This window comes from Neophocaena asiaeorientalis, unplaced genomic scaffold (assembly GCF_003031525.2).
Source record: "Neophocaena asiaeorientalis asiaeorientalis breed wild unplaced genomic scaffold, Neophocaena_asiaeorientalis_V1.1 scaffold24, whole genome shotgun sequence".
In the NCBI taxonomy this organism is placed as follows: domain Eukaryota; kingdom Metazoa; phylum Chordata; class Mammalia; order Artiodactyla; family Phocoenidae; genus Neophocaena; species Neophocaena asiaeorientalis.
The window spans coordinates 6,211,001-6,234,562 of NW_020185317.1; the positions used below are offsets into that span (position 1 = coordinate 6,211,001).

Below are 23,562 nucleotides of genomic sequence, written 5' to 3' on the forward strand. Positions count from 1 at the left end.
GCGGCGGCGGCGGCAGCACACACAGGGCGCCCGACGCAGCTCGGCCGGCCTGTTGAGCCTTCCCACCCGCTTCCATAAGGCTTTGCCTTTCCAACTTCAGCTACAGTGTTGGCTAAGTTTGGAAGGAAGACCAAAAGAAGACCCCCGGGCCGTTTTCCTTTTGTTTTTTTTGTGTTTTTTTGGTATAGTCGTCGTCAGAGGCTTTTTGCACAGAGCTGTTGTGTTTTCAACGGTGCTCTCTTCAGTTCCTTGCACTCCTCTTAAGCACCTCAGCAGGAGCGGCAGCCGTAGCAGCAGAAGAGCAAGCGGGGGGCGCCTGGTGTCATGACCAGGGCAAGAGAGCAAAACCGCCTGGGAAGATGCTGTGGTAAGTGGACCGAACGCATGTGGTAGAAACAGGTTGCGCAGTGGAGACCGGCACCTCCACGCAGGTTTTGGAGGAATGTGGCTCAGCTGTTAACCAGTGTGATTAGTAGCTCGTTCGACTCATATTTTGTTGGGGGTTAAGGAAGAAAGGCATTTCAAGGTATGGGAAAAGGGGCGTGCACACAGGCAAGGATGGAGAAGTAGACTGGGTAGTTTGGATTATCTTGTCAAAAATAAAATGGAGTTAAAGAATGTTGAAACAAGAGCTTTTTTCACTGTATGTGGAGTTATGCAGTTATTGACCAAGAGGTCGTGCTGAATTTTTCATCGACCCATCAATTTCCAGGTGACTTGATGAAATGTACATGGTTTGCCCCACAAAGTAGTTTTTAATAATTATGTTTAATAAGGACAAATGAGTAAGCATTCCAATCTCAGCTCACTCAAGTGACTAAATACGCTTTTTATCTGCCTACTGTGTGTCTTTGCAGGATCCTTAGCAAACTACCTGATCTCTGCAAAATTCCTTCTCTACCTTGGTCATTCTCTATCTACATGGGTAAGTGAAAATCTACAGTAATTCTTACAACATGCTTGCACAATTTCTTGTTGCCTCTCATTTGTGCCAGTTGTATTAAGCTATCTTGCAGTTTTGTCATGCAGCTAAAAAAATAAATCAACCAAACATACATGCTCTAACAAAAAAGTTATTTTCACCAGAGATATTTTCCCATAGGTGTTAGTAAATGCTATTAATTATTGAGCTATCATACTTTATGTAGACTGGCAGCTATCCAAAAACAGGATTAACAAGGACAGGACTGTTTGCATTGTTTGTAAATTGTATTTTGCATTACAAGGGTTAATAAATGGTAATATCTGCTACTAAGAATGGATGGATGTCTCATAGACCTTCTATTTTTTCACATTTTAAGATATTTCTCTGTTTTCTTCTTTTGTTAAAATTATAAGTTCCAGCCAACTGCGCTATGAAAATACAGTAGAATAGTGGAGTGACTGAGTTAGGCTAAAAATAGCATTCTAAGGTTAATTTAAATATAATTGACCCCAAGAACAAATATCTGAGTGGTGAAAATTCTGGTCTTTTAAAATGTTATCTGTAGCTAGATATGTATGGGGCATCTCAGTCTATCTTAAAAACCATCATCCAACGAAAATCAGCAACTGACTCATAAGTCTCCCTCTGACTTCTTCCATGGTCTTGGAAGAGTCCCAGTGTTTCTGTGGGCCTGGATTCCTCCATCAACACTCCTCAACCCAAAAGAATAATCCCCAAGGGATGCTAGATGTATATTTAATTAATGATGATTAGAATCTTTTAAATTAAACAATTGGTCTTACTGTTTAAAAGCAATAAACCTGTGTAAATTCTATTCATGCCTCATGTATGATATTTAATTTAAAAGAACCGTAAGTAAGGGGAAAGAATTTTGAGAGTAAATTTTGTGAATGTTATTTTCTTTTTAAACTGGAAACTTCTTTTGGATCGTTCTTAAGACATGAACGCAAACTATTGTATGAGGAAACCTGTACCCATGCCCTTGGGAAATTATTAAGCTAAGTTATCAGCTCTTTAAGAAATAGCAGTTCAAAGATGGCTTTTTTAGAAAGGCCAGCTTCTTTCTCCCCAGAGGCTTAGACAGGGATGACTCTGCAAATACATGTAAACAAGGTGGACTTGGCATGAGTTTCTTTTCCAATAACTGATGATTCTGAATAGAAATTGAGTGAAACTACCCTTAATTAATTTAAATCCAATTAAATTGTTCTTCCAATTTAATTCAGTAAGTATTAAGTATTTTAAAAAACCCAGTAAGTGATGGAGATAGTATCTGAAATTCTCACCTTGTGGTCTGGACCTATCTCTTAGGGGAAGAAGGTGCCTAACTTCCAAACACTGATTAAGTTTAAGGTTTATGCGACCTTTCGTTATTAGGTTGGCAGGTCAGATTTGCCAAAGGAGTGGAACTGTGGTTGTTCCAGGAGGATCTTTTTTGTCATGAATGGAAAACACAAGAAAAGTGACAGATGCTTACTCCAGTCTTACAGTAAATTGAGCAAAAGGAGTTCTTGTGGGAAACTTGGATTAAAACAAAACAAAGCAAAACACAGCAATTGTAGTCGTGTAAGTTGTAGTGGATTTTCACTTATTATAGAGGAGTATAAAAGAGGAATGCTCTCTAATTCAATCTTTTGAGTTTTGTCTCCTGTTTGACACTTTGCCTGATTTTATTACAACAAAAGATGTCTGCTTATTTATTATATATGTATATACATACATATGCATGCCTATCTATGCATTACCCTACTGACTCTGCCGATCCATGGTTTCCTATACACTTGAGTATAGAGGTGTTAGGGTAGAAGGTTATATTGCATTAGGTTTGTGTGAGGTTGAATACTTTTTATTTCTGACTTCATTTCTTTCTGCCAGTGGATCAATATATTTTACTCTATACTACTGGAATACAAAGTATGGTAAGAAGTGGATCCTGTCATCAGGGAGCTTATAATATAATTCAGGTTGGGCTTTAAAAAAAAATATCTAATTACAAAAGAATAACTAACAGTGTAAGGCAGTGAAAAAGGGTGGCCAGTGCTGATATCTTATGCATTATGCTATGGACTGTCTCCATTTATATGCCATATGTCTGCATGGTGCCAGATCTTACTTCCTTGGGTTTCTCTCATAGGGTCTTTAACTACTTCATGCAAAATGCCACCTTCCTGCCCCACCCTACTGCATTTTTCCTCATAGCATTTATACCACCTGACCTATTCTAGATTTGTTTTTGGTCTCTGTTCACTGGGATGCAAGCAGCATGAAAGCATGAATCTTGATTTTTGCGCACTGCTGAATCTCTAGTGCCTGCAGTATTGTTGAGTACATAGTAGCCTCTCAAAAAGTATTCAGTGCATTAATGACTGTGATCATTCATTCACAGACATTCATTTGGCCTTTGGCTCTCAGTGCACTGGAGGTAGATGAACATGTAAACAAATCTTCAAAGTATGATGAGAGCTTGTGGGTGGGCAGTAAATGGATGTTAGGAAGGAATGGCTGGGTGGGCCTGAGATTGCACTTAGTCAACCTTTACAGAGTTTACCTGATTCTTGGGCTTTGTGAGTGTAGAGTCTGTTACTTCTTAAAGCCTAAACCCTTTGGAAATTGGGGCAAGTGGAGCAGTTTTTGTTTGTTTGCTTTTTAATTAATTTATTTTATTTTTGGCTGCACTGGGTCTTTGTTGCTGTGCACGGGCTTTCTCTAGTTGTGGCGAGGGGGGGCTACTCTTTGTAGCAATGCTCAGGCTTCTCATTGCAGTGGCTTCTCTTGTTGCAGAACACAGGCTCTAGGTGCGCAGGCTTCAGTAGTTGTGGCACGTGGACTCAGTAGTAGTGGCTTGTGGGAACACAGGCTTAGTTGCTCTGTGGCATGTGGGATCTTCCCGGACCAGGGCTCAAACCTCTGTCCCCTGCATTGGCAGTTGGATTCTTAACCACTAAGCCACCAGGGAAGTCCCAAGTGGAGCAGTTTTATTCCTGTCCATCAAGGAGGAGGCGTGCCATACAGGCATAAGCAAGAGAGAAAACTTTCATTTCGTAGCACTTGTTTCAAGTCCTGCTTTAAAGCGAAAAAATAAAACAACAAAGAAAGAAAGAAGCACCTACTGTATAGCACAGGGAACTATATTCAATATCCTGTGATAAACCATAATGGAAAAGAATATGGAAAAGAGCACATAACTGAATCACTTTGCTGTACACCAGAAACTAACACAACATTGTAAATCAACTATACTTCAATAAAAATAAATTTTTTTCAAAAAGGAAGAAGCAATAGTAGTGGGATAATATTTCTTATTCTTTATGTTAAGAAAGAGGAAATTCACTCATGGAGGCAACCTATCATTTGAGGCATTCATATGTTTTTGTCTTTTCAGAGGAATAGAGATTAGGATAAAGTACCTCCCCTCACCTCATGCCATTTTATTCTAATCAAATCTAAATTTGTTTCTCATGTTAAAGATTAAGAAAATAGCTTAATTTGTTATTCTTACTGACATTTTTTTTTTTTTTTTTTTTTTTTTTTTGCGGTACGCGGGCCTCTCACTGTTGTGGCCTCTCCCGTTGCGGAGCACAGGCTCCGGACGCGCAGGCTCAGCGGCCATGGCTCACGGGCCCAGCCGCTCCGCGGCATGTGGGATCTTCCCAGACCGGGGCACGAACCCTTGTCCCCTGCATTGGCAGGCGGACTGTCAACCACTGCGCCACCAGGGAAGCCCCAATTCTTATTGACATTTTTATCTTAATGTGTGAACTTGTCTTTTTGTTGGTTACAAATTGTATGTGTATATATATTTTTAGTCATTTAGTACAAGGGTATTTGAAATGTAATTCCAACATAAATGGAAAAGATTTCTATTTTCAAAGCAAACTTTAAAAAGCTGTCCCAGAAATATGAATTATGGTACTGATTAAGCGTCAAACTTCTTGAACATTCATGGAGCAAATCTAACGTAGCAGAACAATATAGTTCATAAATAAGTCTTATTCTGTACTCATTTACAGCCGGGATCCACTGCATATCCACTCCTTTGTTGATTCCGCAGTTATTTGTTGTGTTTCTACTCTGGGCTGTGCACTGTGCTGAGGGTTGAGAGTGCAGAAGGTTCTAGAGCTCACATTCCAGACCATCGAGTGAGAATCAGTCTTTCAAGTATGGTATTTCCACTGGCTTCCAGTGTCTGTTTTAACGTTTACTTGGCCATGTTCACCCTATCCCTCAAGGCCCTAATCTTATGTTAATTTTAAATTGTGGTTCTAAACAATGTTCATAATCCTCTACACCAAAGTTTCTGTACCTTGGCACTATTGACATCTTGGGTTGGATAATTTTTTGTTGTGGGGGACTGTAGATGCCAATAGTAAATCTATCCTCGCAGATGTGACAACCCAAAATAGCGCCAGACATTGCTTAGTGATCCCTAGAGGGTAAAATCACCCCCCACTTGAGAAATACTGGTGTACATGAAGTTTATTGTAAATGATTGCTACAGAATATGCGCATCAGTTTAACTTTGGATGCATGAGATTGTTGTCTTGCCTTTATTAAATGCTTAAAAGCATTTGCCATACTAGGATAATACTTTGCTCCTTATACGTTAAATTTTTCAGGAGGATGTTAAGAGACATTAGAAAGAACTAGGAGTGTAGTACTTCTTCCAATCCATAAGGAGCCTAGCCTGGGAATTTAGTTTCCTGTAGTGATTTCTTAGGGATAGGTTATGATAGAACATTGTTGTCCTGTTTTAGGTTAACCTAACAAGTCAGGGATGGAGCCTAAAAGCTCATAACAAGGTCCATTATAGATTTCTTACACATTAATTTGCCTGACTCATTTAAAAGCTTCTGTTATTCCACATTTTGCAGCAATGAATTCCAAAATTCCCTATATACTCTGGAGTGAAGAAATAGTTTTTTTCCCCTTTCAAAACTCGTCTGTGTCAAAAATAACTACTGTGTCGAAAATAACTACTGTGTCGAAAATAACTAAATAACTACTTATGTATTGATTTCTAACATCTTCATTCATATGGTGCCAGAATTTGCACATATTAACTTCATCTTTCTGATTGTTCTGCTGTTTTATGACTTTGAAATTTATTTATGAAAATAGAACATAGATTTTAGAATGTTAGAGGTAAAAGAAACTTGAGAGGTCATATAGTCCATTCTTACCATTTGGCTCTTTCTTGACATTCAAGGCATAACTGATATTTGTAAACTATACTTGTTTCATTCTGGTTCAATAACAAACTCCTTTATGCCTTTCAAATCAGGATAGGTAAATCCCAGGCCTGGCTAGAAACCTGATACAAAAAGGAACAGGTTTTATCTCAAAAAAACCTCCTTGGGCTTGGAAACTGTATTTTTTTCTAGAATGATAGGGAGTACGTTTGTTTCATTAACATTATGCTTTTTTCGGGTTTACTTAGTATCTGGGCAAGAATATTTTCCATTGTGCCAGGACAAACAGTTTTAACACCTGACTACATTCAATCCATAGAGGAATTGTTGACTTTGAGAATCTCGTAATGTAGCCGGAAAGTGCCCTTTTGTTAAGGAAGCAACTTCTTGAGTATAATTGACTAGCAATGTACAACATTTTATCAGAACCTTTTATCTTCTCTTATTCAAGGGGGATCGGATGTGGCACTTTGCAGTGTCTGTGTTTCTGGTAGAGCTCTATGGAAACAGCCTTCTCTTGACTGCAGTCTACGGGCTGGTGGTGGCAGGGTCTGTTCTGGTCCTAGGAGCCATCATTGGTGATTGGGTGGATAAGAATGCCAGACTTAAAGGTGAGTGGTGTTATAAAAGCCTTTGTGTTTGTGGGACTAGTGCCTGAGCTAGAGAGAAACCTCTGTGACTAACCCACTTTGCGTCTGCAGCCGCCACCTGAGTGATGGGGTGCTCAGTGGCAGTACCTCTGCATGGAGGGTCCTGGGGCTCCTGCCCAAAGTTGGGATGCCAGGATACTGAGTTTATAGATTTTGTGGGGTATCTTTTTTGGCTGTTCGTAAATTACAAATGTTAATGATTAACACTGTGGCACTTTTCTGCGAACCATGTTAAACATTAAGAGTTTACCTAACTCTGGCATCCTTTAACCATGACTTGCACTGGAGTTCGTTTAATGTGACTTTCCTGGGACAGCTTTAACATCTATCCTCTGGGTTACTGTGTTTTATATAGGCAGGTATGTAGGGGAAGTGAAAACAATGGATTCAGAAAAGAATACCTGAGTCTGGATCACAGAGAGCTGAATTACACATTTTTGAAGAAAAAAGAAGAAGTGATAATATATTAACATTTATTCTAGAGCATTAATACTGAAATCATTAAGTATTGTACAGGAAAGAGAGAAAGTGAATGAACAGTTTAATTATTCAGAATATAAGGGCAATTTGGATAATAATTCAGGGCAAAATTTTCCTTAGTTCCTCAGTTGATAATGCTAAGACCTGGCCATGTCTCTCCTAGACACTGGGGAAAGACTGAGGTATCTGTTTCTCTCAGTGCAGGATAACTGCCCCCGGATAGAGAGCAACTGGATTATCAAATTCCAGGACTGGATGCTATTAGTAAAACGGCCAAGATGGACATTTTTCTATTTTGAGAATCGATAGACCAAAACACATATAGAAAAAGGTTTTGTATCCTGGAAAAACAATTTCTACTTCTTTACATCATTATACATTATACATAGGAACGTGGGAATGTTATACATAGAGACCTTTAACCTTATGACTGTTGAGCACTGAAATTGTAGTTTAGGATAGAATGTTGAGTTGGATGAAGAAGAGTGTGGTGGGATAGCAATCTTGCACTTATCCTATGTAATCAACTCATGTGACAACCTCCATGAAAATCTTCTTTGATGTCTCTAGGCTGAGTTAACCAGAGACATTTTTTTTTTCCTGCACTCCCATGAAGCTTTGTTAATACCTCTGCTATTGCACTTATGCTCTTATAATTATCCTTTCACATGTCTACCTTTCCTCTGGTCTGTGAAAGCCAAGAACCTCATTCAGTTGATATTTAATAGCCTTGTGCAATGAATGAATGAGTTATATGTTGGGATTTTATTTCAAATTAATTTCAGAAAGCAGTTTGTTTTGTCTCAAGGCTTTGATATAATGTTCCAAGCCAGAATGAGCTTTACTGTCCTTAAAGGCAAGAGCTGTAATTATACCTTACATATACAACCCTCTGTATTTTTCAAAGTGCTTTCAAAGTATTTTATTCGAGCATCAAAATGACCCCGTAAAGTAAGGAAGGCAGGTATGTATTATATCCTCGCCTTATAGACACAGACATAAGAGATATTAAGTATTCTTCCCTAGATCATCTTCCCTCGTGAGTGGCAGAGAAAAGACTACAAGGTGTCCTTACCTGGTATCCTAACCTGTCCTTATGCCAGCCCTTTATCTACATGGGTGCCTCAGTCTCAGAAAGTTGGCATTTTCTGTGAGAAAAGGTGTAGTTTAGAATTTCATAACAATGCAAATAACTTTAGTAAAAGGAACACACTGCTGCTTTATTCTTGGCAATTTTTTATATGTCCTTCCTATTTATCCATACGATCTTACCGAGTTCAGCCTGCCATCTAGGAGGTTATGGATTCCATGACCTCTTACTTAACCTCCTCCATAACCTCCTACATGTTCTTATTTTTGCCTAAGCTACAAAGCCCTGAAAGGTGGATCTTTTTTATGTAGTTAATATAGTTCTGTTTATGACAGTAAACTTTAAAGTGAATAAACTGTGAAAATGAAAATGTGGTCATTATGAATGGCTTCAACTAACAGGAAAAATGAGGGGTAGTTCTTTATTCTGTCTGCAAGTTTTACTGGTCTGATGTGGTATGCTGGGCCCTACTGGAAATAGTTGAGGCAGAATTTACTTCAGGAATATTTTTATTTCTTGCAGTAATTTGCATATGCATTAATACAGTAGAACAGTGATGTATGGATAAAAACATCTCCTTTGAGATGTTTTGGTGTATGAACACTTTGTTTCTCTCTCTGTATAGTGGCCCAGACTTCACTGGTGATCCAGAATGTTTCGGTCATCCTGTGTGGAATCATCCTGATGATGGTTTTCTTACATAAAAAAGACCTTCTGACCATGTACCATGGATGGGTTCTTGTAAGTTCTCAACAAGATTCTTGATGGTAGAAAATTGAATGTCTGTTATTGGTAAAAGATGAAAACTCTTTAAGGGAGTGTCTTTTCACAAATAGGGCCTGTTAATTTTTTTTTTAATAACTGTATATTTACAAATTTAAAGATACCAGAAATACATGGAAGTCAGAGAAAAAACCAGCATGGAAATTAGAACATGTTCAGAATGGAAAGATAATTTTTAAAATTTAAACATAGCATGTCAAAACCAGTAGGATACTTCTTTTTTTTTTGTAATATTTGAAGATAATTTTATTAGTAGTATTACTAAAGAACAGTGATTATTTTCAGTCTGTAGTCAAAGTATTTCCTTCCCCTTTGTTGAATGATTATTGTGTGTAAGTTGTATTAGATGCATTTGAATGATAGAAAAATGATTCAAGTGTGGATCCCATAGGGAGATTAGATGTGACACATAATAACTATGATACATGGTAGCATGATTAAGTACCTTCGAGAAAAATGGAGTTCTGGGTTGGCCATTTAGGTGGGCCTTGAAAATAGGATGTTATTCTCCCAAGATTTCATTATGAAATATTTCAAACATTCAGCAAAGTTAGAAGAATTCTCCACTGAACACCCATATACGTACCACTTAGTTTCTACTTCTGCCATTTTATTATACTTGCTTTATCATATATTTATCCATTGGCACATCCATCTTCCCATCAATCCCTCTTCGTTTTTAAAATTTATTTTTGGAATGATGGACTGGCATTCATAAAGGCATGAAAATAGGGGAAACAGTTTCTCTCTGAGTGATGGATGTATGCAACACACAGAGAAGGTTTGAAAAGTGTAGGAAGGAGAGTTTCTATTGTCAGACTGAACTTGGACTTTATATACATTATGAAAATAATGTGCTATAGACCAAGTTTCTCTATGAGAGTGTATGTTTGTTTTTGTAATATAAGAAATTATGAAAATAGTATTACATTTTTCATTTTTTAAATGCAATTTCTCAGAAACATGTTCATGTGTAAAATAGAGCATGGAATGCAGTGTAAAGACAATGTGCTGCACTTGATTTAAAACTGATATACAGAATTTGGTAATGCAGGGAACAGATTACATAATTGACTTAATGCAACTAGTAGACATTTATAAGATGTTTAGATTTTTGCTTGGTTTGTTCTTTTTTTTTTTTTCTAACAGCAGGTTCTTATTAGTTATCCATTTTATACATATTAGTGTATACATGTCAATCCCAATCTCCCAATTCATCACACCACAACCACCAACCCCTGCTGCCACCGCTTTCCCTCCTTGGTGTCCACGTTTGTTCTCTACATCTGTGTCTCAATTTCCGCCCTGCAAACCGGTTCATCTGTACCATTTTCTAGGTTCCACATATCTGTATTAATATATGATATTTGTTTTTCTCTTTCTGACTTACTTCACTCTATATGACAGTCTCTAGATTCATCCATGTCTCTACAAATGACCCAATTTCATTCCTTTTTATGGCTGAGTAATATTCCATTGTATATATGTACCACACCTTCTTTATCCATTTGTTTGTCGATGGGCATTTAAGTTGCTTCCATGACCTGGCTATTGTAAATAGTGCTGCAATGCACTATTTGATTTATGGTTTTCTCTGGGTATATGCCCAGTAGTGGGATTGCTGGGTCATATGGCAATTCTGTTTTTAGTTTTCTAAGGAACCTCCATACTGCTCTCCATAGTGGCTGTATCAGTTTACCTTCCCACCAACAGTGCAAGAGGGTTCCCTTTTCTCCACACCCTCTCCAACATTTGTTGTTTGTAGATTTTCTGATGATGCCCATTCTAACTGGTATTCGGCAATTTTTTGGAAGAGTTTGGGAAGGATAGGTGTTAACTCGTCTCTAAATGTTTGATAGAATTCACCTGTCTGGTGAAGCCACCTGGTCCTGGATTTTGTTTGTTGGAAGATCTTTAAGCACAGTTTCAATTTCATTACTTGTGATTGGTCTGTTCATATTTTCTATTTCTTCCTGGTTCAGTCTTGGAAGGTTATACCTTTCTAAGAATTAGGGCCTGTTAATTTTGATCTGTGTCTATTTTAATATCCCCTACTATTTTTGTCTTTTGGCCCTTAACAGGCTTTCATTAAGTATTGTTTGAATTTAAATTTCGTTGTATTGGTTGTTTTCCTGTTTGTTTTGTTTTATTTTTTAATTTATTTTTGGCTGCATTGGGTCTTTGTTGCTGTGTGCGGGCTTTCTCTAGTTGCGGAGAGTGAGGGCTACTGTTTGTTGTGGTGTGCGGGCTTCTCATTGCGGTGGCTTCTCTTGTTGCGGAGTACAGGCTCTAGAGCGCAGGCTCAGTAGTTGTGGCACATGGGCTCAGTAGTTGTCGTTCATGGGCTCTAGAGCGCAGGCTCAGTAGTTGTGGCGCATGGGCTTAGTTGCTCTGCGGCATGTGGGATCTTTCCGGACCAGAGCTTGAACGCATGTCCCCTGCATTGGCAGGCAGTTTCTTAACCACTGAGCCACCAGGGAAGCCCCTTCCTGTTTGTTTTTTAATGGCAGTTCTAAGAGTTTATTACATAAATCAGTTGCTAGTTTTAAGCTCAGTAGTATTAACCTGTAATTTTTTCACACCATTTAAGAAATGGTATATATATATGTATATAAATCAGTCATGATGGTGTTCTTCTAATAATAAGTGGTATTTCTGTTTGAGGACATGGACTAGATAACTTCCCACACTCTGATTTCATGATAGCTTGATGGAAAAGAGGAGAGAGATGGGTGTAGTGGAAAGCAGTGAATTTGATGTTCCTATTTAATCTGCTTAGGTATATCTGGATTGATACTGTAGAGTTTCACAGCCAGGTAGGACAAGAAATCTTCTAGTCTATTGCCTTCATTTTGTTGATGAAAAAAGTAAGACAAAGTGATGTTAGCTGATTGCCCATTGTCATGCACCTGGAAAGTGTCAGAACTCTGATTTAAATTCACGTCTTCTCACTTCCCCATCACTGTTTTTTCCAAAGGACATATTTGTGGGGAAAATTAAAAACCACCCCTATGTTAACACTTTACGATAACTATGTGACATAAATGTGCATATGACTATTAAAATTTTTTGTATTATGCGTACCACAGATGATACAGATTAGAAAGACATTATGCCCTTTAACTTGACCACTGGTGTTTATTGTTTCGTGTGTACAAAGTAGAATGATTTCTTATGATTTTATGAAATGAAATTAAAATAGAAATTTTATTATTATGTTACCAAAGACCATTTTAAACTATATTGTACAGTGAGGTAGGTACAGTATGGTAAAACTGACATTTTAATAATTTTTTCCTGTAATTCCTTAGACTTCATGCTATATCCTGATCATCACTATTGCAAATATTGCAAACCTGGCCAGTACTGCTACTGCAATCACAATCCAAAGGGATTGGATTGTGGTTGTTGCAGGAGACGACAGAAGCAAACTAGCAGGTAATTTGCTTTTCTCTTTCTACCGAATGGGTTTTATCAGGATTCCCTTTAAATCAGTGGTAGTAAATGAAGCTTAAGCCTTTTTCTCCGAGTATTTCTTAAGAATAATAAATTGAAGTCATAGTCTTTTTCTTACAGCATTATCTGTCTCAGTGCAAAGATTTACCTCACTGTTATGAAGCTAATTTATAGGATAGTGACCTTCTCTTTTTTTCTATGCAAACCTGGCAAATAGGAGAACATTTCTTTTGAGCTCTTTCTTTCAAATTCTGTTAACTGTTTCTAAATGTTTTCTTAATACTTAGAACGGTGATAATCTGACTTGTGATTTTAACAGTCATACTGTGGATATTATTACCAGTACTTACTGGTTATACTATGGATATTGTGTTTATCCAAACAAATGGAAACAACTTAATTCTAGGAGAGACTCTAGAAGTTAATCCCTTCAACTTTAAAGCCATAATTGGTAACTTTTGTTACATTATGTATGGTGTTATGTAACTGCTATTATGAATACTAAAGAAATACAGGATAGAACATGGGTTCTTACAAAGCTTGCATCTTAGTTGTCCATTGGAAACATGTACAAGAGGAGCAAAGAAAGTCTGAAGAGTGCTTACAAAGCAACACGTCCATTACCTCAAGATTACTTGGGCTCAGAATGACCTACCTCACTCGATATTCCCCACCTGCCCCCCAATACAGCACCCAGACACAACTTGGATTGAAATTACACAGAGTAAAGGAGGAAGGCTACACCTATCTACCGATCAGGTCAGCTGAGTCAACTCTGCTGGTCATTGAGATAATGGGTATCACAAACACATTTCCCAACCATCCTGACTGACAAGGAAACCATTCCTGATGACTTCAGTGGCTTATCAGGACACAGAGGCAAGATTGAGTACGGGGGTCAGCAAGCAACTTTGTTTGGCTAGACATCGTGGTTTCCAAACAAAAAAGAAAGGTAGAAAGGAGGTTGAGAGAAAGGGTACAAAATCTGTGGAAGGTCTAAATGAAGAAAATGAAGGATTTGCTTAAAAGTAGTCACTTTGTGGTAGCAGTAATAATACTGCTCCAGATAGAAATGCCACAGTGATTTTAGAGGATGGTGAGTGTGGAAGATGAATTTATTAACACATGTGAGTCTGGATTGCAGGAAATTCTCTCTGGAGCTAAAGTAGTGATTCTCACTGATTTTTCTTCCTGTGATCATTTACTAATAGGAAATAATTCCATCTCTCTTTCTTGTCACGTGGAATTAAAAGATAAGACTTTGTCCTTTTTTTTTTTTTTTGGTGTTTTTTCCCTGTTATTTATGTTCTCTTTTAGTGTGCAATTCTACAGATGTAATACATGTCCATGTTTTAAAATTCGAAGGGCACAAAAAAGATATATTTTGAAAACAGATCACATATATCTGTTGAAATGTGTTTGGGGAAAAAGTGGCTTTTAAGATGATTTTCTTTCTCACATACCTTTCTGGGATCTTTCTGACTACAAAGTGATATTCCAGAAAAATAACAAAAGTATGACTGGCCATTTTTCAGCTGTCCTTTATTTGAGGAATTATTGCAGAGTGGAAAAATCCAGGCTAACCAGTCTATTTTCTAACCTTCTGGAGTTGCTCAAATTTAAGAAAGGAAGTAAGCTGCCTGTTGAACTCTTGTCCACTGCGAATTAGCTTAGGAAGCGGTGCTGTTTCAAATCCAGCCCCTAGAACGGGTCAGTAGCCTAATGAAGGAAAACCTCCGTGTTGTTTTTCCTCAGGTTTTGACCTCCATGTTTGTTTTAAAATTAATTAAAAACCATGCTTCAAAACAGGAAACAGAAACTTCTTCCATCCCGAGGGTCAGCAAGGCTCTAACCATGGGTTTTTGGTACCATTCCTGCTAGAAGGCAGAGTTACAGAACAGAAAAAAAGGAGGAGGGTAAAGGAAAAGTAGAAGAGAAATTTTTGAGGTTGCCAGCAAAGACTGTTAGAAACCAAGCAGGAGATGGGGCAGGGCTGGCTGAACCGGTGTGCGTGTGTGTGTGTGTGTGTGTGTGTGTGTGTGTGTGTGTGAGTGATGGAGGAGGGGTGTGCCCATAAAGAGGGAAGGTTGTGAGCTGGATGCTAATTGCCCCCATTTCCTCATCCCAATGTTTCTTGATTTCAGAGTAGTTTTTAAAATTGGAAGTTGTATCACCGAGGGTAAAGAACAAGAGAAATTTTCCCTGGAAGGTTGAAAAGTTTTATAACTCCAGTGGCATCAGGTCAAAATATAGCTGTTACCATCTAATTTAAACAGCTCCAGGAAAGATGCTCGTTTCCTACATGAATACTGTTAATTAATCTGTTAACTAATTTGTCTAGGTACTTGATTTAGTGTTTTATTAAAACATTATTTGGAGCCATGACCCTTAACCTGTCAAACCTTTCTGAAACTCATTTCCTTTGCCTGAGTTTTTATTCCATCTGTTGTTTTATTTTCTTCTTCATTTCCTTTGTTAATCACTTTTTATTAATAGCTTCTGAGGTTTTTCTTGTCCACCATTCTAATGAAACATCTACTGGTTGGCTTGATCAAGTACGACAGATAACTTTCTTGTTTGAACTCTATTGACTGAAAATTGATTTCATATTTGAGGTAGACAAACCTGCTAGCTACTATTTGCTCAGCAAATCTGTTTTTTATTATTATTCTGTGAGATGTAATATACCTTTTATAATAGTAAGTAGTTACTGAATGTCATGCTCTGTGCCACAGCTGTAGCTGAAAACAGTTAAATTGGAATTAAATGAGCACAGATTTGTGTGTTTGCGTAAGAATAAATACAAACCTGCAAAAAGAATATGTTTGCACATTCAGAGGACCAATTCTTCTCTAGCCTGTTAACAGTAAAATGATTAGGTCTTTTTCAAAATTATTATTTCATTCATTCTGCTTCAGAAAAATAAAATCTGTTTTCTGACACTACATTACATCTAAACATTATTAGCTTCCTGAGATAGAAATTTCTAAATTCTAAATAAAAGATAGAAATTTGTGGCATTAGGAAGGTTCATGAGCACTTGAAAATGGAGGTAGTGAAAGATTAACAAATCATTTTAACTAAATTTTGTTTTTGTTCTGGGGCCTTCAGATCCAAGAGTATATTTTCATTAGTACTTGATTTTTGGATTCAGATTATTGAGTTATTTGGATCAATTCTACACTTCCCTGTTAGGAACTTATTAGTAGGGGCAGATGGAAGTTAATGAGGCCATGGCAGAAAATGGCTGTGTGTAAGATCAATGAAAACCGCCTTTGCCTCTCAAGCGAAAGGTGAAATACGTCAGAGTTCTCCTGTTATCATATAAGCATTCTGCACACATAGGACTAATTGGAAGGCAGTTGAGGACCAGGAAGAACCAGAGAGAGAATAATGGCAGTTTTCTATTAATGTACTTATTAGTCACATACTGCTTTTCCCTTAAAGCGCTCCACATGATTGATGAGAACTTGTCTCAATAATTTTCACTCTACTCCGTGAGATAGAGAATGAGAAAGTAGGTTATTTTCTTGACTTCCTCTCCTTTAATCATCTTGTCCTCTACTCTGACTCAGCTACATTCCCATGGTCATACCCTAGACCTTGGTATCACCACTAAACCCTCCCTTTTCATAATCTCAATCTCCAGCATTCAAGACTTGAACTATACCTCCTGTCTTTCCAGCTCACTCCTCCTGGTACCCCAGCCATGCTCCAACCTGGTTGGCACCTACAAGCCATTAATTCCACTACCTTTTTACTGCTCATGACCTTTCTTGTCTCTCTTCCTTACCCAGCTTGAATTCCAAGATCAGTTGTTCCACCCATATGAATGCCTCCTAGTGTATACCCTCAGCTCACTTGGCCTCCTCTCCTTTTGTCACTTTCCTTTCATAAGACCTTGCTTAAATCCAGCTCTCCACAGTAGCACATGGCTGGTAAAAAACGTACAACTTTGCTCTCTCTTAAAGCTCATGACCATGGGGTTCAAGTTGGCCCTCTCATGCTGCCAGATGATCATACTATTTTCTTTGGTCCCTTCTTTCTCCCACTTTCCTAAAGGACTATTTCTCACTTTCTCCTCATACATTCAGTACCTCCTCTCCCATCCTCACTTTCACTGATGACCTTGCTGTGTATTCTACTGAGAAAATGGAAAAATGAGGAGAGAACTTCCATGTGCTCCCACCTTCACATCACTCTTCCTGCTTGTACCTGAGACCGTTTACGTGACCTACACTGTTGAATTGCTTGCGTTCCTAAGAACAGCTCTGCCACTTGTACAGTAGATTCAGATTCCATCCCTTCTCATCTACTGTATCATTTGCATCAGCATATAAACACGCTATAACTTTTCTCATCTTAAAAATCCCTGTCTTTACCCCTCTGTCACCCCATTTCTTTGTCCTTCTTTTGAACAAAACTTAACAAAAAGAAATATCTGTGCTCACTCTTTCCAATTTCTTTGCTTGGTCGGGGCCTTGCTTTCCATAATGCCAGGGGGGCAGCATTCACACTGTCAATCCAGGGGGTGCCACTCACTTAAAATATAATAGAAATGGTGTCCCCTGGAGTTGGCACCAATCTCTTTAACCAACTTCAATCAGGCATTTGCCCTACTGCTCCCCCAGAACTATTCTTTTTGAGGTCCTCAGTACCTTCCGTGTGACCTATCTAGAGCTGATTGTCAGTGCTCATCTTCGTTGACTTACCAGCGTCACTTGCCAGTTGATTATTCCCCTCTCTTTGAAACACTCTTACCTCTTGGCTTCTAGGACACCCTGCTCTCTTGTTTTTTCTCCTCTTTTGCTGATTCCTCCTCATCTTCCTGACCTCTGAACATTGGCATGCCCAGGACTCAGTCCTCAGACCTTGTCTCTTCTCATCTACCCTCACTCCCCTGGTGATCTCATCCAGTGCCATTGCTTCAAAACTCAAGCTGCCGATGACTCCCAAATCTGGCACATGCCTCTTCCCTGGACCCCAGACCTGTACGACTCACTGTCTGCTTGGCGGGGCCTCTAGAGACGTATCAGCGTCTCGAGAACCACACGCTTATCCTTCTGTCCAAAACCTGATTCTTCTGAAGTCTTGTCTTTCTCAGTAAGTGGAAACTGTCCTTCCAATAGTTGCTCAGGGTAAAAACTTAAATACTTCTCTTTCTGTCACATAGCATACCTAATCTGTTTTCAAGGCTTCTTGATTCTCCTTTAAAGTACATCGAGTATCTACTTCTCCACTTCCATTGCTCCTGTCCTGCTCCATGCCACGTCATCTCCCGCCTGTCTCCCTGCCTCTGTGCTTGTCTACACACCCCCCCACACACACTTACTTTACACTGTTTTCTCATCACAGCAGCCAAAATAAACCTTTAAAAATATGTCCCGTGATACCACCTCTCTGTACCTTAACTTCCAAAGGCTTCCTGAGTCATTCAGTGTAGAAACTGAAGTTTGAGTAATAGACTAAGACCTTACATGATTGGACCAATCTTCTCTCCTCTCTGACCGCCTCTCTTCCCATCCTCTCCCTTCCTCACTCTGCTCCAGCCCTACTGGCCTCCTCGCTGTTCCTCTGGGCAAACTCCTCCTGCCCCAGGACTTTTGCACTTCCCTTGGTCTGGAATTGTCTTTTCCCTGATATCCGGATGACTCACTCTTTTGCCTCCTGCTGCTTCACGCCTCTGCTGTGATGCTCTCTTTTTTTTCAGTGAGTTCTTCCCTGACCTTGCCATATATAAAACTGAAATTTCCCCCTTCCCCTGAGCACTCTCTATGCCCTTTTTTTTCTGCTGTATTTTTCACTACAATATTTCATGAACATCTGACATGCTCTATATTTACATGCTTGTTGATTTATTATTTTTGTTTTCCCTTGGGAATGTAAACTTCATGAAGACAGGGAAGGATATTCTTCGTTTTTTGTTATGGTGCCGGAATGGTGCCTAGCTCATAATAGGCATTTAATAAATGCTTATTGAAATAAATGAATGTAGAGTTACTATCGAATTCATTTCTTAAAAGCTGATGTCAGGCTCATTTATATAATCCCAGGGGAATCACGATTTTTTTTTTTTTTTTGCGGTACGTGGGCCTCTCACTGTTGTGGCCTCTCCCGTTGCGGAGCACAGGCTCCGGACGTGCAGGCTCAGCGGCCATGGCTCACGGGCCTAGCCGCTCCGTGGCATGTGGGATCTTCCTGGACCGGGGCACGAACCCGTGTCCCCTGCATCGGCAGGCGGACTCTCAACCACTGCGCCACCAGGGAAGCCCGAATCACGATTTTTGAGGCAAATTTAATATGACTTGATCCAAACAACAAATGATTTTCTAACAAAATGGTTTGCTTGCAGAATGCTTTTAGAAGTTTGCATCTTAGGAGTCTACACTCTTAGTTTATGAGTTGTATTATGTAAGTGGGCAGTCTGTCTTTGATAGATTTGCATACTTATCTGCCCCTTTCGCCTACCTCTGTAGATATGAATGCTACAATACGAAGGATTGACCAGTTAACCAACATCTTGGCCCCCATGGCTGTAGGCCAGATTATGACATTTGGTTCCCCAGTCATTGGCTGTGGTTTCATTTCGGGATGGAATTTGGTATCCATGTGTGTGGAGTACTTTCTTCTCTGGAAAGTTTATCAGAAAACCCCTGCTCTAGCTGTGAAAGCTGCTCCTAAAGAGGAAACTGAGTTGAAACAGCTGAATGTATACAAAGGTAAACTCAACAAAATGTTTAATCCCTTTATTCTTATTTTCAGACCTTAAATGTTGGTTAAGGCTGAAATAATTTTGAATTTATATCAGGTTTAGTTGCCACTGAAGGCCTGCATGAGGTTAAATATATCAATGTGGTAGTAAGTCAGAACCCAGGCTCTTGAGGGTCCGAGGAGCAACTCTGGGTTGAACCTCAAGGAGTTGGAATGGGACCCCTGACCCCTTTTCCTTAACAGGAACAGCAGACACAGAGGGGCAATTCATTGAGGGAGGGCTGGGCAAAATTGAGCCATAGGAATGGGAAGAACAGTGGGAGAAAGAGAACAAGAGAATTCCTAGGAGTCTATAAAGAAAGGAGTTAACACGCCATTTGTAAGACAGTGGAAGGGAGTGAGGACATGAGGTGGGCATTTTTCAAGAAGAGAAGAGGAAGTTGGTCTTCTGAACAAATGTAACCTTAAAAGGGTCCCAGAAAATAAGATTCTGTGTTTCCCCAGACAATTATTATATGTTATCTGATCTGTTTTCCTGCTGTTTACTTTGGTGGGATTATAATTTCTGAGAGAGAGGGGAAGAGAGGAGGGGAGAAGTATCAATAGTATTTTGTTTCTTTAACATAAATACTTGGAGATTGTTCCTCGGCTGGAATTCTTAGATGAGTAAAAGAAAATATATTTTATATTGTAGTATCCAAGGGTGATACCCTCCATGGGTGAGGGAGAGGGGAGAAGAAAAAATACTAAGATAGTTGGCTTTTTCCCCCATGTCCCCTCCCTCAAATAATAATGTCTTTTATTAACAGAAACTGAGCCAAAATCCCTGGAGGGAACTCATCTAATGGGTGAGAAAGACCCTGACATCCATGAACTTGAACATGAGCAAGAGCTAAGTTGTGCCTCCCAGATGGCTGAGCCCTTCCGCACCTTCCGAGATGGATGGGTCTCCTATTACAATCAGCCGGTGTTTCTGGCGGGCATGGGTCTTGCTTTCCTCTATATGACTGTCCTGGGCTTTGATTGCATCACTACAGGGTACGCCTACACTCAGGGGCTGAGCGGGTCCATCCTCAGTATTTTGATGGGAGCGTCAGCCGTAACTGGAATAATGGGAACTGTGGCTTTTACATGGCTACGTCACAAATGTGGCCTGGTTCGGACTGGTCTGATCTCAGGATTTGCACAGCTTTCCTGTTTGATCTTGTGTGTGATCTCCGTGTTCATGCCTGGAAGCCCCTTGGACTTGTCTGTTTCTCCTTTTGAAGATATCCGTTCTCGGTTCATTCAAACAGAACCACTTTCAATTACACCTACAAAAATATCTGAAATCATCTCTACAACTGATATGCACATGTCAAACGGATCTGATCTTGCTAATATTGTCCCAGAGATGAGTCCTAAATCTGTGCCTATAATCTCTGTCAGTCTGCTGTTTGCAGGCGTCATTGCTGCTAGAATCGGTAAGAAATCTCTTTTTGTATATTAATGAACTAAAGTGTCTTTTTGCAGTGTGGTTTCAGATAATTCAACAGTAAGTGGTCTAAAATATTCCCTGAATGTTAATTTAAGCAAGATCCACTATTTATCCTTATGTATAATCCAGTCACTAATTATGAAATTTTTATTTTATAGTTTAAAAAATCTATATTTGTGTGTGTGTGTGTATGTATGTATACCTTCTTAAAACATGGTTAGGCCTTGAAAATTTTTACTAAATGGATATCTTACTCTTCTAATGTAGTTTACTTAATTTTTCAAAAGATATTATCAATAATAATTATACTTTTAGTAATTTAGAGTCTTTATATTGCTATAACTTTACCAAAAGGACTGTAATTTAACAAATATGTCAATGGGACAAGGTAAAAAAAAAGGGGTTGGGGTTTAAATTAAAAAACAAATAAGACAGTAGTTAGGGAAAAAAAAATCCTTCAAAGGTCTCCTCTAGCTGACATTTGTTTATTGTGTACTTTGCCAAACAAATGGATTTTATAGCTCTGGAAGGAAACATAATGTAAAGACCTCTTACAAAGTAAAATTTAAGGAATCATTAATAGAGTACTGATGAATTATCTCTGCCTGAAATCGTTCTTGAAAGGAAACCATATTTATCCTGTGATACAAAGCAGTTCGTTCATTTATCAAAGACATTAATATTTAAGCAAGACAGCTGTATTGTAGGGGCTTTAGAACCCAAACAGTAAATGTATTAATGGTTTAAAGTTTCCTTACACTTCAACGATAACAATATATTAGGTCTACTCATTTTAAACTTTAAAAATACTAGTAATTTTAATAGGATTTATTATGTCTCTGATTTCAGAGTTTTGCTTTCATAGTATGAATAATCACAGAAAAACAGAATTAAGAAGTTTGTAGATTAGACTTATTTTTGTCTTGTGGCTGTAAAAACAATTTCTTGAAACAATTTAACTCAGTGTTTATTAATGAAAAATAATTCTCTAAGGCTAGGCTATGATAAATATACATATGGTGACTTGAAGGTAATAGGGTTAAGTATGTATTTTGCACATGTCAACAGATTTTTAATCTGTAAATCTGAAATGTACAGCTATAAGTTAAAATTAAGTCTCTAAAAACTATCTTTTATTATAGGTCTTTGGTCCTTTGATTTAACTGTGACACAGTTGCTGCAAGAAAATGTAGTCGAATCTGAGAGAGGCATTATAAATGGTGTACAGAACTCCATGAACTATCTTCTTGATCTTCTGCATTTCATCATGGTCATCCTGGCTCCAAATCCTGAAGCTTTTGGCTTGCTCGTATTGATTTCAGTCTCCTTTGTGGCAATGGGCCACATCATGTATTTCCGATTTGCCCAGAAAAGTCTGGGCTCCCAACTTTTTGTCTGTGGTCATAGTGATAAAGAAGTTACAGATGCAAATCAAACTAATACATCGGATGTGTAAGACAGTTTAACTGTTGCTATCCCTGTTACTAGGTTATGTAGAGCACATGTGCCTATTTTGTACTTCAGAATTCCAGTAAATGGCTCGGTGTCTCTCTCTGGTTTTACCACAGCTATACCTTGAGGGCTAAAAGCTAGTTAGGAAACTTGAGCCAGCAGAAATGAGCTGGTTAATTTCCCTTATATTTAAGGGTGGAAAAAAAATAGAGAAAGAAAAACTCAGTTTAAATATGGAGACTAAAATAGTAACACTGATTTTCCCTATTTCTCATGAGTAGGTAAAATTTTATATAAAAGAGTGATTAGTCATGTGAATTAAGTTATTCTTTGGCAGATTTTTATTATCTGTACTAGAATTCAGGTATGTCAGTTTTCCCTAACACTCTTGTTGAAGTCTAGCTAATTTACTTTTTTAAAAAATCTTATTCTCAGTTATATTATAAAAACAAATTCTCCTCCAAGTTTGAAGATTAAAATTTGATAACCAGTATTATCCTTATTGATCCGATTGATGTTAAGGGATTTACCTCTATGTGGAAAAATGAAATACTTAACTAGAATTCTCTAATAGGGTTTATGGTTTAACTTTAGAGACCACCTTTGTATTTTTCTTATCAGCTAGGGCAAAATATTGTATTAAGCATATGTAACACTTCATAAAATGGCTATTGTGTAAGCTGAAGATAGAAGCAAAGCTGTAGAGTAGATTTATAACACAGTGAATGCATGAGGACTTCAAACACGCCAGTGGTTCGGCCATAGAAACTAGAAGTTAAAAGTCACACGAAGGGCAAGTTCTGGATTTAACTCACGTTACTATCCTTAATGATCTCTGTCGTGGAATATGAGGGAATTAGCCTTCAGCCTGGCAAGTTAAATGTAGAAAGCAAGCCCAAACTTGGAAAGGTTTTGTTTTATAAATCATTTGATTTACTTTTAACATGCTTGGTAGAGCATTTTTACTTTTACTGTTTTGTACCCAGGAGTTATTTTTACCTAGTTGTAGAGCAAGACTGTTCATAAATGTATCCCTTTCAAACATCTTTGAGAAAAATGGAGGAAAAAAAAAACCCTTTTGTATATATATTTTACAAGTAAAAACTGTTTTACAAGTCATTTTGCAACATGCCAGTACCAGTGGGGTACTTTGCCTTAACTGTTCATGCACTTTCATGGAGACTGCAATATGTTGCTCTGAGCACTTTCTTTATCCTTGAGGTTTAATCTTTTTCTCCTTTCTACAGTATGACATAATGATTTGCTATGTTGTAAAATCTTTGTAAAATATTTCTGTATAAAAACATTTAAAAAAATCTTGATTTCTT

General features: G+C 38.3%; 1 protein-coding gene across 1 annotated transcript; it reads left to right on the forward strand.

The window, feature by feature from the left end:
- On the forward strand, positions 1-23,562 carry SLC40A1 (solute carrier family 40 member 1). The gene is made up of 8 exons (XM_024733637.1): positions 1-367; positions 858-925; positions 6,587-6,746; positions 8,981-9,096; positions 12,450-12,576; positions 19,071-19,313; positions 20,115-20,768; positions 21,925-23,562. The coding sequence occupies exons 1-8, from the start codon at positions 325-327 to the stop codon at positions 22,236-22,238; spliced, it is 1,725 nt and encodes a 574-aa protein (XP_024589405.1). The 5' UTR covers positions 1-324; the 3' UTR covers positions 22,239-23,562.